Below are 15,424 nucleotides of genomic sequence, written 5' to 3'. Positions count from 1 at the left end.
TTGCCACTTCAGTCATCAAGTCCTGTGCCTTAGAAAATAGCAGACATCTCTAGTTTAGGTGTAGTGGAATATTCATATAAATATATACTATAAAATATATAATATATATATATAATAATAAATATAACATAGAATATAATGTATATTTAATATAATTTTTATACTAATTATTATTAATAATAATTGATGCATCCCTGTAGGATAATGAGGACACAACAGGTGTATAATCTCCTTCAGGATGGTCTAACAGTCATTTGTTTTGCACTTTTGGGCTATAAAGACACACCAGAAAAGTCATGTACCAACACCAACCGGGATCACATTTTGTACATTCCCCTTCTGGGCGGTTGCTTTTTGTTAACGCATTTTGCACTTCTCCGCCAGCGTATGAATAATCCCATAATAATTGCAGCGTCCTAAACATTCCTTCTTTCAATGATGTGACACTCCAGAGTGTGGAACCCTCAAACCATACGATGGCACACCACCAGGAAGGTTATAAAGCTATCGATGCCGCCATTGAACGCTGGTACAACTCTTAAGGCAGTGGTGTCCAATGTCTGGCCTGGGGGCCTTGTGAGAGCTGCAGCATGTGTTGGCCCGTGGCATATTTTTAACTCCTAACATGGCACATCAATGTAAAAAAAATAACGTGTCAGCGTGAGGATGTGCACTTGACTTGCCAAATGACTTCATCTATGGCCATCCCAAATGCAACAAATGACTGTCAACTTTGATTGTTTTGAAACGTAATATATGTGATCCAAACATCTATTTATTGATTCCGTACACACTGATCGATGGAAATGCCCTCAATTCTGCCATGAGACGTTTCATCCGTTTTATCAGTGTGCCCGTATCGTCCTGGATGAGCTGATCAGGAAGAGACCATGTCCGGCTCTGAGGGGACCTTTTAGGTGCATGTTCCCGCACTGTCTGGAAGGTTGACCTTGGATCTGTTTGAATTAGAAATATGCATCTTAGAAGCTCCCTTTGTCATGAAGCCATACGTATATTACATTAAAAACTGATAAGAAATCAAATACATTAAGAGCCTTTCGGACACCCAATTTTTAGTGTTCAGTTGGGGTTGATGAAAGTGAAAGACAAAGTGTCCTGAATGAGCTGAACATTTTCATGTTGCTTTCAGTTGGTTGCGAAATAGCAGAACATAGCGTAGCAATCAATCAATCAATCGGCCTGTCACGATAATACAATTTTCTGGTCGATAATTGCACAGCAGCGACTCCTCTTGCCCCCGACTATGCACTCTGGTCCTTGCGACCTCCGTGGACGCACATAGCACATCAGACATTATTGCACCTTCCCCGATTACAGCGGGTGGCGTTTCCTGCTGTCCATTCTGGTTCTCCAAGCCACGGTAGCCGTGCACATGTATGTCAATTTCTCATAACTGTCGACCTGTTTTAAATGATTGTTCAATAAATGGATTTATCCATTATGGTGCCAGGCCTAGCAATCATAATATCATATAGTGTATCTTTTTATTTACCTGTTATGTGTCAAATGACTTTTGACCAGGTGACCAGCTGTGAGGGCAGCCATGAGTGACAGTTCTCCAGCCAACACCGTGCCACACACCACCTTGGCCAGTTGCCGGGCATTCTCTCCTGGACATTCCTCGCTGGCACCCTGCACACCCAGCATCTGCGCACGCACGCACGCGCACGCACACACACACACACACACACACACACACACACACACAGTTTAAAGTACTCCTACCAGACGTATTCCAAACGTCAAATCATTTGAAATTCATCATTCTACACAAAATGTTCCATTATCACACATTAAAAAAATATTTTCATTTTTACTACATTTACAAAGAATCTAAAATAACATTTTCCATGTGTCACTATGGGGTATAAATGTAGGTATTCCATTTTGGATTTAGGCTGTAGCATAATATGATTACTTTCTGGATGTAAAGAGCAGGATGTATCATTCACTCACTGGAGACATTCTGAACCCTAATTTTGTTTTGATAGGGTTATACAACATTCAGTCGCGTGTCTCTGCTTTTCGTTTGATCGCTGCAAAAGAAGGCAAAATGGAGCCAAATAAAGTTTTAAGTGCCAAAGTTTTGGTACAAAAAAAAAAAGGTAAACGCTATTGAATTGAAGAAATAACTCATAGGAAACACCAGTGTTGAGCTCGCTACCACATGGCATCTTTGGCAACAATCATGTCTTCCTTCATCACTTTCATATATATATATATATATATATATATATATATATATATATATATATATATATATATATATATATATATATACACACACATATATATATATATATACATATACATATATATACACACACACATATCACTATATTGACACTTACTATGGTACCCATTATGGCATTGGATGCTCATATCACCAAGTACTTCGGTACGAGGTGCATTATTGAAAAAAAAAAAAAAAAAAAAATTAAACATTTGTATATACTCTGCGCTACTTATGTTTGTAACCTGCAGTCCAAACCAACATAATATTATGCTTGTTTTGCATTAAAAAAACTTGTACCTAAGCCAAATTTCCCATTTTATATGAGAACATCTGAAGATGAAAATACCTGAAGACAAGCTTGCTGAGGGGGAAGGTTGGTGCCACCCCCGACTGTGCCAAGCTCGATGGAGGGCATGGTGCAGCTGATGTAGAGGTCTTCTCCCACAGGGCCCGACGCCTCCATCAGGGTAATGCAGTTACTGCTGCTGACTGACTGTGCAGGGTCCTGGCGTACATACATATTTACGTAACCAAGCCGTTCATTGGCCAGTGGATTTGCTATGCAGAATTTAATTCATACCACAAATATTTTAATAGTTAACACCAAGAAAATTATTTGCAACCTTCTAAATTCATTAGAGCCCTTTAAATATAAAATAAAACCCCTATTGTCACCTTTACCCTCATAATAAGAGAAAATAAGACATTCATAAGACTTGTGCTCCTGAGTGTTGCCGTAAATGTGGTCCAGAGCTAGGTGGCAGTAGTGGTGTTGAAGATCCAGCTGGAAATGATGCCAATGATGGCTGTGTTTGCGTGAGAGATGAGGAAGAGTAGATTACCTGCCCGCAGGCAATGTAGATGGCTGCGACCAGGTTAGCTGCGTGTGCGTTAAATCCACCGATGCTGCCAGCCATGGCGGATCCCACCAGGTTCTTGTTAATGTTCACCTCCACGAGAGCCTTTGTCGTGGTCTTCAAAACCTAGAAAAGAAAGCTGAAGTTGTCCATTTTTTCTATGCCGCTTATCCTCACTACGACCGCGGGGGTAAGCTGGAGCCTATCCCAGCTGACTTCGGGGGAGAGGCGGGGTACACCCTGGAATGGTCACCAGCCAATCAAGGAAAAGAATATACAGTGGTGAGAAAAAGTATTGGCCCTGTCCTGATCTCTTTTTTGGCATGTTTGTCACACTTAAATGTTTCAGATCATCAACTAAACTGAAATATTAATCAATGACAACACAACTGAACCCAAAAGGCAGTTTTCAAATGAAACTTGTTATTAAGGGAGAAAAAAACCCCAAAGTTAAATGGCCCTGTGTGAAAAAGTCCCCTAAACCCAATCACTTAACAGCAACAACTGCAATCAAGCCTTTGTGATAACTTGCAATGACTCTTGCAGTGCTCATCTTTGCACAATTGCTGCATAAGCAGCAAAACAGCCCCAGACCATCACACTACCACCACCATATTTTATTGTTAGTGTTCTTTTGTTACTTTAATGCCATGCAGAACATTTTGGCCCAGTGTCTTTCTTGGGGTGGGGTCATGAACACTGGCCTTAACTGAGGCCAGTAAGGCCTGTCGTTCTTTTGCTGTTGTGGGGTCTTTTGTGACCTCTTGGATGAGTCGCTCTTGGGGTCATTTTGATTGAATTTTGAACTCCTGGGAAGATCAAAACACTGTTCCGTGTTTTTGCCATGTGTGAATAATGCCTGTCACTCAAACGGCTTTAGAACCGTCTCATTTAATTTCAGTTATCTTTTAACAGTTGTCACTTTTCCCAAACAGGACCACGTAGGTTTTCTTAGTCTTGGACTTTTTCTCAGTCAATAAGTTTCCTTTAACCCTTAGATGCATAAGTGGGTGAAAAATGACCGGGTCATGTTTTCTTGAAATATCTTCGTAATGAAAGATTTTTATCATTTCATATTCCAGGTATTCCTAAAAAAACATGTTTTTGATATCATGCCATTCACATTTTTAACTTACCTTTTATACATTTTAAGAAATTTGTGATAAGTGTGTCAAAAATGAGCCGCATGCATTTTCTATGGAATCCAATTCTATAGGAACCTTTGATTCTTATCAACTTTGGCTGTCAGGAAGAAATTAAGTGTAGACCACAAAGACTATATCAGAAGTGTCACCCCTCAGGAAGATTATTTGACACATCAAGTGCTAATACATGGAAGTATTATCTTCATATGATATTGTGTATGTGTCTTTCATGACTGTTAGTATTATCAACAAATTAGCCTACTTGATAACTAGCTGACACTGGCTGGCTAACATTGCTAAATGTATTGTTGGCCATTACTCTTTTGTTTCCTCATCCATGCCTTGGCTGCTAGATACACAGCTGAAATGGTCCTACAGATGCTGGATGATGGAGAGGCAGTAACGGGGTCGGACTCCGAGTCAGAAATGTCTGATGACCTAGACTTTTGTCCAAGCCGAGTATGGCCTAAAGTTCTTCTGGGTGTGAGATGCACGCATCCCCTATGCAGCACACAATGGATCCTCACATTTTCTATTGGTGTACGGGGTCATTTTCTTTTTCAAACATGTCAAAAAGTGAAAAATTAAGATGTTTCGAACATGAAATCATTCTTGTGTGGTCCTAAATATCATACAAGTGATTATTCCTAACCAAAATGGCAAAATTGGTATTGATTCTAGTATGGGTCATGTTTGACCCACTTATGGAAGAGTGTAGGGTCCAGTCATCCAAGGGTTAAAAGCTGCAGTTTGTGTTCAGTTGTGTTGTCCTTGACTAATATTTACATTTCTTAAATGATCTGAAACATTTAAGCGTGACAAACATGCAAAAAATAAGAAATCAGGAACACTTGCTCACACTTATTCACAGCACGGTATTTTCCAAAACGGCCGTGGTTTTGGCAAGGTCAGTGAGGCTCGGAAAAGTCAGTGCCTCACCAGCCATGAGCTTCAAAACGGTAGTACAGCAGTGACGTGCTGCACTGCTGTACTACCGTTTTGTGGGGTCTGACGTGCTAATGAGCTAATTGACGGACAGACCGTACCTCTTGGACTACACGAGCGGGGATGGTGGCCTCACAGACTGCAGATTTGCCTCTGCCTTCGATCCAGTTAATGGCGGCTGGTTTCTTGTCTGTACAGTAGTTTCCGCTCACAGCCAAAACCTGCACGTCAGGAAAGTGCTGCTGAAGTCTGCTTAGTGCCTCCTCCGTTCCCTGCAGGAGCACACGACTGCGGCGTCAATGCCACCCACAAGCTCGATGAAGCCGGCTTGACGCGCTCACGCACCTTTGATATCATATTCATCCCCATGGCATCACCCGTCTTTGAATGAAAACGAATGTAAAGATTTCTTCCAGCCTGACCCACCAACAGCTTCTGGAGCCGAGCAAACCTGGCAACATGAAGCGATGATGATGATGACGAAGCAACATGCAGACAACGCACGCAACTGAGATCAAACCTGCTGGTGCTGTCAAAGGCTTCTTTGACGGCCTGGAAACCATCTGTGCTCTCCAGCCAGGCGGCGACCTCAGCAGCCTGGCAGGCCGAGGGCAACCTCACCACGGGTCCTCTGGTCATTCTGTCGGCCAGGATGCGACTGCTGGCTCCTCCTCCGAGCTGCAACGTTCAGAAAACAAAGCCTGTCACACGCAATGCGGGTTCAGAAGTCCAGCGGTTCCTATTACTTTGGATAAGATTCCCTTTTGAGAATCGAGAGGAACAACGCGTACCGCAATTGCTCGGCAGCCCCGGTTTGTGCTCGCCACTAAACATCCCTCAGTCGTCGCCATGGGAACTTGGAACTGCTTCCCATCCAGATGCAAAGGCCCGGCCACGCCCACTGGCACAGGCATATAGCCAATGACATTCTCACAGCAGGTGCCCATAACCTGGAGGAGCCGTGAACATCTTGGTCAAATACGAAGCAAAATGGACTTCTGGTGTTGCTGGCGGGAGTGCGAGCACACCTTGGAGTAATCGTAGTCCGTGAACGGCAACGACGAGAGCGCGGAGGGAGAAGGGAGTTTGGCCGAGATCATCTGTCTCCGTATAGCCACGCCTCTCTCAGGTTTCTCCATCATGGCCTCAAGCTTGTAGGCAGGAATGTGTTTGGACTTGACCAGCTGCATCACCTCTGCATCGCTCAGGAAACCGGAACCTTGCTGCAGAAAAGGTGCTGATTGGCCAAAGATATTTCATAATAAAAATGATACCGTAATCCCACCACTTCAAACTACACAGCTTCATAAAAATATACCAATTATGGTTGAATACAGACGATTATTTGGCAATAATATAATGATTATATAATAATATATAATGATTTTTTTTTGCTTAAATAAAGCATTTAAGGATAACGATGAAGTACAGTACATTCAGAAGATGCGTTCAAAGACGGTGGGATGATCTGTAACTTGGCTTGAGGAAGTGCTATGGGGGTATTGAAAGACTATTTTATGCTCATTTATAACCCCCAAGGTATGCTGGGTAACTTTCTGTTGGGCTTCCCAGTATGCCTGAGGGTCTCTGGGCCACACTTTAGACACCCCTGGTGAAGAATGGAGATGCTAAGCTCCCCAGACGCTACACACACGGCTTATGACCTTTGTTTGTCTGATTCGCCACCGTGACCTTGGAGTTGAAGCCAAGCAGAGATCGTGATCGCCGCCTAGCGAACCTGAGAGAATACATTTATGCTAGCGTCGTACCTCAGGGTTATTGAGGATGCTCACACATTCCTCCAGTCTTCTCGGCTTCAAGGGTGGGTAGGTCTCCGTGACGTCAGGCTTGACCTCCTCCCTTTCTTCTTCCAGGACAAAGATGCTCTTGGGATCACCATCAGGGACAGGGACAAGAAGGGGGCGGATGACCTCATCTAATCAGGCAAGGGGAGTACAAGTAAATTGATTCTGGTGTCATATAAGAAGGAATTATTCATTCATTCATTTTCTACAGCTTATCCTCACAATGTTGATAATGTATGTCAATAAAAATAATCATCAGTTAATGACTAATTTTTCTGTGTGTAGCCAGACAATTGTGTTTTACAATTGTTCAACTATAAGCCCCAGTTAGTGTGTTTTGTGGTTAAGGTTGAAAATGTATGGAATCGTTGTAGAGGAAAAAACATTTTTTGGTTAGAGTCTGACCTTCTGGACAGATTCATGACACTAACCAAGGTTCCACAGTAATTAGATCTGACATGTTTAAATCACACATTACAGCGGTGGACTGATTACCCCCAGGCTGCTTTGACATGCTGACATACAGGATGTCAGATGTGAATATGAATGTGCTATCATAAATCAATTGAAAATATTTGTTAAATGCAAAAATGCAGTGTGCCTGCTCAGCTACACTGAAGAAAAACAACATACACATAATATTTGTTCACTATTTATACTTCATTACGTCTCCCAAGAGGTAGTGCGCCAAAGAAAAGGAACGGCATCATGGAGGTGAAAATGAAATTTTGGAAAAATATATCTGCAATGTTTACACGTGTGCTGATGTAAAAGAACATATCAAATGAGATCAGGTGTACATGCACCAAGAAATGAAAGGTGTTCATCTGATATTGGATGACGCTGCTGATGCTGGACGATCACTTCAATAACCCACAACTCCAGAAATCCGATCATGATCAGATTGTGAGTGCGCATGTAAAAACCTAGGCCTACCTCTGTGGTCTCTGCTAGCGGGTGTGCCAGGATGAGGACTGGGAGACGGCACATGGGGCGGTAGGGGACGCTCCTTCCTGCAGCAGGTCTCCGTGGCTCTTTGTGGAATCAGGGAGGATGTGGACATTGTGATGGGGTTCTTTATCGATAGGGTGGACTCCATCTCCACTTGCTCAAAGAAGATGTACTTGATTGCCAGCAGCAGGGCCAAGGCCAGGCAGATGACCTGCTCTATGTCCATGGTTAGCAATCTGTGGGACACACAGAACGGAACCCCGTGTGGAACAATGCAAGGTAGCGTGGTAGAACAAAGATTGCTTGCAAAGCCAAATGCCAAAGCCCGTGTGGGAATATTAATAATGAGCAAGGTGAACCCATCCACATAAAATTGAAAAGTTGTAAACATAAAAGTAATGTAATGAACATATCCATGTGCAATATTAGGGCTCTAAATGCAATATATTAAGTTCTATGTGAAGTATTGCTATAATGCCTCATTAACTCACTAGCAAGATCTCATAGCGTATAGACTGGTCATATATTTCATATTATCTACATACTGTATTTGCATATAACTCTTGGTAAAACTGTTGATTTTGTTAATACTTGGGTTGTTTATATTGTGTATTTTTCTATATTGTGTATTTTGCACTGCTTAACTGATTCTGTACTCTTGCTGCTGTGCAATGCAAATTTCCTCACTGAGGGACGAATATAGGCATATCTTATATCCACATGACCCAATTTTCCCAACTCGTGGGGCCACTTATCAGGACCATTGGCAAATGTAAAAAAATGCAAGTAATTGATATGTTCCTGCTAGCTTGATGTTGGATAATAAAAATAAGTAAAAATAATAAAAGTAAGTTACTAAGTACTAAGTTACTAACTAAGTATGATTAGATGAGATTCAGCTCCAGAACCATCTCTTCAATCAAAGTTCAAGTCAATGAAGTGTCACAGCACACAACTATGGTGCATTCAAGGACTACCAAAATCTCAATGATAGCATAATAGGCCTATTATACTATTTATAAATGATTACCGACTTGTTGTGTATGAGATGGGTTTTATGGAAAAATAAACTGTGCATGCACATACATGTTGTTTCAGTGTGTGCACGTCCATACCGAGTGAGGTAATAGTGCCACAGCGGTATCGTTGGCTCTATCCTCCTTGGCGAGAGGTGCGGCTTGACCATGCCAGCACGTGGGATTCCAAGTGTTGTATTTAAGGACAGCGGATCAGCGATCCACCTGCTGTGGGCATGGACCATCACAAGGCCAAGAGACTGCAGACAGTGGAGACACGCAGCGCATTTTTAAGTACAAAGGAAAATGACACTGGATGTACGACAGCTACTACCATGATCATCTTGACTCTTTGGGTGACAGGGTTGGGTTTATTGTCTTCCTCTTCCTCAAGCACTCTGGAGAAGTGGCTCAACTGCCAAATGGGATGGCCTTCTTGACTCTCACGGGACAGCTCCAGGAAAAAACAACATCAACATCAATATGCGTCAATACCAGCATCTCAAGTCAAACCAAGTCAAGTCTTACCTCCAGCACCAGCGAGACACAAGCAGGGAAGAATGTCATGAAGACGAAATAGTTGGCCAAAACAGACATGCAGCCAAAGCAGCACATTATTTCCAACTGTCGAACCCCTGTAAGATAGACAAATTCTATTTAGGAATGATGTCACGTTGGGGCATGGACCCCAGGATGCAGAGATGAGGACCCCATTGCAGGTAAAATGTCTTTAATGCAGATGCTATGCAGCAGCACAACTCACTAGCATGTCCGACATAAAAACAACAATGACCCAACAAGCAAAGGAGCAACACAGGAAGTGAATACAAAATAAGGGCATGACCCAGGAACTAAAAGAGCTGTCACAAGTGGGTCACGCCCACATCGTGACAAATGAAACCTAAAAACATTCATCACATTCATACCATGAATATTATTGTTACTCTAGGGATGAGTACCAATTCTTGTAAACGGTAGGAACCTGACAGAAAAAGTCATTCATAGTTACCATTACTACTAAATGAATAGCTACAAATACTTAATATTTACTATTCATTTAGTGGCACTGAAATGACGCCAAAATAACGTGTAGTCACCGTGATGTGAATGCTGAAATGCTGAAGATGAACTGAAACCATGAAATGTATTCACTAACAAGCATTGAACCAACAACTATCAGTTTGGTAGACGACGACGAACAGCCCATTCATTTTCTATGAGAGAAATATCACATGAAACATTCATTTATTGAAAATGTGGGACGTTTTAGAAAATTCCTGATGGTCTAGATGTCCTGAAAGAGCCCAACATTTTGATGTTGGAATAGTTTGAGAAACGAGGCGGTAAAATTAATTGCCTGAATATATTCAACAATTACACAATCCTGAAGATGGAAAGGCAGCAACCATTAAATTGAGAGACAACCAATTTAAGGCCTGAGGCATGTCACCGGTTAGAATAACTGGAGCGTTTCTTTCAGCTTTTTTTTTTTTTGGATGCTGTATTCCGGATGCCCTTCCTGACAAATACCGATGGTGCTTACGAGTGGAGTTTCGAACGCGAGGCTTCCACTCCAAAGTCCAGAACGCTAACCACTACACTCAGGTGGAACAACTGGAATGTACAATTAATTTCCACCACTAGAGGACGACATTGAAATGGTTGTCATTTTCAAGGTGGGAACAAATTATTTTTAGAAAAGTCTTGATGAATTGCCTAAAAAATGCATTTTATATGCTGACATATAATAGGTTTAAATGGAAATTTGTTGCAGAAATATGAAATGAATGAAAACAGTAAATGGTAGTTTTTTGTAGTCCTGATAGATGAGCCAAATGATCAAAATATTTGTCATGCCAATATGTGTTGCTGCTGGATGTTCACCGTATCCGAGTGATACTGTAAGTTGTTTTTTATTTACCAAAAGAGGAAAGTATAACACAACAAGATGATCTAAGTACAGTGAACAAAAGACAGATGGACGGCCACCTCATGATATCTTCTAAACACTATTCCATCGTAGTGACAAAGCTTGACATCCTCTGTCTCATTCACCGCTATGTTTGTTTACCCAAGTGATAGTACCCCAATGATGTCAATACCGGAAATGAGGCTCAAGTGCGAGAACTAGCTAAGAATGACAACAATCGAACAATGCCGAACATATTTTCAAACATTCATTTTCTACCACTTATCCTCACGATGGTCGGGGGGGGCTGGAGCCTATCCCATGTCTTTGGCCGAGAGGCGGGGTACACCCTGGACTGGTGGCCAGCCAATCCCAGGGCACATATAGACAAACAACCATTCACACTCACATTCATACCTATGGACAATTTGGAGTGGCCAATTAACCTAGCATGTTTTTGGAATGTGGGAGGAAACCGGAGTACCCGGAGAAAAGCCACGCATGCACGGGGAGAACATGCAAACTCCACACAGAAGATGGGATTGAACTCGGGTCTCCTAGCTGTGCGGTCTGCGTGCTCACCAAACAGTAAACAGTAAACAGTAAACGCAAACAGTAACATATTTAAGCAAAGTTGATCAGTCATGTCAGGGACCCGTTAAGTGAACGTGGAAAAAACCCCACTGCAATCAGCAGGTCAGACGTTACCTGACATGGTTCCCACCCCAATCACCAAGCACTCCACCAGGGCATCCAAGGTGAAGGTCGGTCCCAATACAGCCATACCTCGAGCAATGTTTTCCCTAACTTCGTCCTGAAAACAATATACAGTATATTCTGGAGAGACGTATATGGAATAAAAGCAAAAACATACACCATCTGAAAACTCCATTACCTTTACTATTACACATTGTTATATTTTATTTTCCGTGTTTCCCTGTTGTGCTAATCTGGCGCATGTAAACACAGTCAATAAAGACAGACAAGGAGTAGGATGACATAAACGGCAGCACTAAATCATCATTGTTACCTGAGAACCGGAGCTGAGGGCAAACTTGGCAAGAGTGCATGCTTTCGAGAGGTCGATGAGGAGTAAAAAGAATGGAAGCGCCTCGCTGGAAGACGTAGCACAACAATCAACCTCTGAGCTTTTTTACGTGTAATGGTGTGAAAGCAGTACACAAACTTACTTGAGCCCGGTCAACTCTTTATCCAGGAAGTGAATGACCACTGTGCTGAATACAAAGCTGGAAAATATGGTGAAAAGGCCTGCGATGCCTGCAAGGGAAGCGGTGATTCCACATCAGTGCCATCATCTTCCCGTGTAATAACAACAACAAGTTTTCATACCTAATATATATTTGGATCCCAACTGTCTCAAGTTCTGGAACTGGAAGTAAATGTAGACGATGGCAATGCATCGTGTGATGGTCAGGATGATGATGTCACTGCTGAGGATTTGCTGTCAACAGAAGAACAAATGTGTTTTTCAAGTTAAACTTAAAAGAACATTTTCACAGAGTATCGAGATGTGATATCCTTACATATAGCAGACATATTTTATTCAAGTACGACACATTACATTCATTACAAATACAGTCATTCTTCCAGCTATTGGTCCAGCTACTTCACTCACTTTAGTGACCATAAACTTTAGCGAGGGCTTAAAATCTGACGCAATTCGCCGACTAGCTTAGCACTTTGCATCGTTGTTTACGCATGAGCGGTGACCTAAAGGTCAAAATTCAGTTGTCATCTGACTGGTTGTCCTGTATGTCAATCAAGTAACGGGGATGGATGATAGGCTGACATGGTAAGTTCTGCTGCACTTAGAGACGTTGTTTGATTTGATTGGTCACCCGAAGGGCAACATTCAGTTGTCATCTGAATGGCTGCCCTGTATATCAATCAAGTGACGGCATTGATGCTAGGATGATATTTTTTTAATGTCACGCCGCGATCGACCAGTACCACCTCCGCGATCAACCGGTAGATCGCCATCGACTTAATGAGCACCCCTGGTCTAGGGGATCTATTATGCTGTTTCCACGTTTCTGACCTATACATGCACTTAAAATCTTGTATTCTCGTGTTGAACGATGTTAACATTTCAGATCATGAAGTGTGGGCATTTGGAAGTCAGCCCTGAAAGAAGTTTGGGATGGCTCAAAACGCTCGGTTTCACAGAGGGGTGGACTTCCCAGAGGCGGGCCGTGGGTGGAATAAATTCAAACAGACCGTTTTGGCAGGAAGCACAAATGAAAGGAAATACAGCGGGAATAGGTGCAGATTCAAAATCTAAAAAATTCTGTGCAGTTATTGTGTGTAGCTGCTCTATAGGAGACCACAATTCAAGACAAAGGGTGGAAAAATGAGCATAATAGGTCTTCATTGAAGACATGATTGTTGCCAAATACATGACGTGGCAACGACACCCAAAAGGACAACACCTTTTGCTATGAGTTACTTCAGAATTCAGTAGTTTCTCATCACAGCTGCAAAAGAAGCCAAAATGGAACCAACCTGTTCCACACCCGTCACTTAGAACACCAGTGGTTTATTTCTTCTGCAAGTCTCCCAGATTCACAGCTGCTTGTTTTTCACCCATAAACATTTCTCTGTTTTGCATGTTGTTTTCACCTCTAAATGCAGTCTAAATGCAGACAAAACCTATTGGATTCAGTAGGGCTGCAAGGTGGTCGAGTGGTTAGCATTTTGTCCACACATTTGGAAGACCTGGGTTCAATTCTCCACCTGGAGAAATGGTTTTCTTTCAGACTAAAGCCACTCTGAATAGTCTGGGAGGCAAGTGTGCACAGCTTGAGTAAGCGTTGTGTGCTTTGTGATTTTTGTGGCATAACCCTTCAAGCACCAGCGCTTTTTCTAGTTGACTATTTGGGAAGGTTGTAGCTTGAAAATGGTTCCAGATAAAGGTGTAACTTTGGTGTACGACCCAAAGATTGCATGTTCTCATGTAATGCGCATAACAGAATTGATCAGATCTTTGTCTCCACGATACCGGGCCATGAACAGGCTCATCAAAATGTCTGATCCGCTTGTGATACACTTTGTCATCTCTAAAGCAAACCTAGCCATCATCGTCATGTACAGCAACACCACTGCTTACTGCTATAGATATCAAGTATCTATTCTACCTGTGTCTATTCTCATTCATCCAGGTCATTGTATTTTCAAGTCATATCTATCAATTAGGAGTGGTTTTTTTTTCAGATTGCATCATCATATTTTCTCACCTCATCTGTTTTGGGGCAGTCATAGTTCCAGCCACAGATCTGGTCATTTCCAGTGAACATATTCATGGACATCATGCAGACTGTGAGGGTGACTGTGCCGACAATGACCTCCCAAGGATGGGAGGCCACCAGAAGGCCATGCATACGGAACAGACGGGTTAGCATGGTCCTGTGGGGGAACACAATAGTTTTGTTACATTTTCCCAGAATATGAATTTGTCTGGGTGTATGTGCTCGGGACCTGTGTGTGTATAAATGAATGAAAGGGATAAATAAACACTTAGCAAAATAGCAAAATACCAAGGTGGTGTCCATGTTGATCTTCTGCAACATCATGTCTTCAATGAAGGTAAAGGTAACTTTAAAGGTTGATTTACTTCTATCATTTATATGCATTTAAAATTAAAATCCTCGCGAGGATAAGCTGTATAGAAAATGGATGGATGGATGAATTTCTATAAAATTTCAAGAACTATTTATTCATCTGTACTGTACAGACTGAACTCAAAAATGAAACCCTGGAAATGCAACAAACTGGAGAGAATAGTGAAACATACAAACTACATGCTGAGTACAACAAATTCAAATCCCGGGGAGTCCTGCGACACTATTTCAGAAGTACTGATTTCAATAAAAAGAGAAATGAATGACATTAATGAATATCTCTTTAAATAAATACAATTGGAAAAACGTGCTATTACATGTGTCATTAATTGATGAAATAAATAATACACCATTAAAAAAAATCACTTGTCAATTAATATACATTCATTAAGTTTATGAAATAGTAATTCATGAAATAATATTTGACATTAAATGAAGTGGTATTTCAATGAATTGATGACACATTTAATAAGATGAAGATCATTGCAACTAACCACTCAACAATGATTGCTTTTGTTGAAAGTGAAAGCATTAACTACCTCACACGTTGGCTTTGTAACGACGGTAGTGCAGTACTTTATTCTTTGAACTACAGTACTACTGGATCACTTCCAAGTACAGTAAACGCTAAACACTACGAGCTCGAACAGAAAGAGTACTTACCTGTGAGGATGACGAGAGTGAAATGTGAGGCGGGCTCGATGATAAAGGCTGATGGCGTCATGTGGGTTGGATAGGACCTTCCCAGCGTTCCCAGCCTTCCCAGCGTCAGTAACATCCCCACAAGTTGAGCCGATTCTGCAATTAAGCGAGACCTCATGGAACCATGGCACGCTACTACATCATACGAGGCGTGAGCCAATCACCTGCTTCGGTGACCAATAGGCCGTGCCCGGTTTCC

The 15,424-nt window shown here is 41.9% G+C and overlaps 1 protein-coding gene across 1 annotated transcript; it reads right to left on the bottom strand.

Moving 5' to 3' along the window:
- Positions 1 to 67: 67 nt before the first annotated feature.
- On the bottom strand, positions 68 to 15,346 carry LOC131127725 (3-hydroxy-3-methylglutaryl-coenzyme A reductase-like). The gene is made up of 20 exons (XM_058069897.2): positions 15,187 to 15,346; positions 14,140 to 14,308; positions 12,236 to 12,347; positions 12,076 to 12,163; positions 11,916 to 12,000; positions 11,594 to 11,699; positions 9,505 to 9,611; positions 9,311 to 9,430; positions 9,076 to 9,236; positions 7,946 to 8,196; positions 6,974 to 7,140; positions 6,233 to 6,427; positions 5,996 to 6,154; positions 5,725 to 5,882; positions 5,550 to 5,655; positions 5,306 to 5,476; positions 3,100 to 3,240; positions 2,604 to 2,762; positions 1,514 to 1,668; positions 68 to 956 (listed from the first exon to the last, which is right to left on the bottom strand). The coding sequence occupies exons 2-20, from the start codon at positions 14,302 to 14,304 to the stop codon at positions 914 to 916; spliced, it is 2,649 nt and encodes an 882-aa protein (XP_057925880.2). The 5' UTR covers positions 14,305 to 14,308; positions 15,187 to 15,346; the 3' UTR covers positions 68 to 913.
- Positions 15,347 to 15,424: the final 78 nt, after the last annotated feature.

The sequence above is a fragment of the Doryrhamphus excisus genome, linkage group LG3, assembly GCF_037039965.1.
Source record: "Doryrhamphus excisus strain RoL-2023G ecotype Guam linkage group LG3, RoL_Dexc_Guam_v1.1, whole genome shotgun sequence".
Classification (NCBI taxonomy): domain Eukaryota; kingdom Metazoa; phylum Chordata; class Actinopteri; order Syngnathiformes; family Syngnathidae; genus Doryrhamphus; species Doryrhamphus excisus.
Note: the sequence above shows the minus strand (reverse complement) of the source record. Positions and strands in the feature narration are given on the sequence as shown.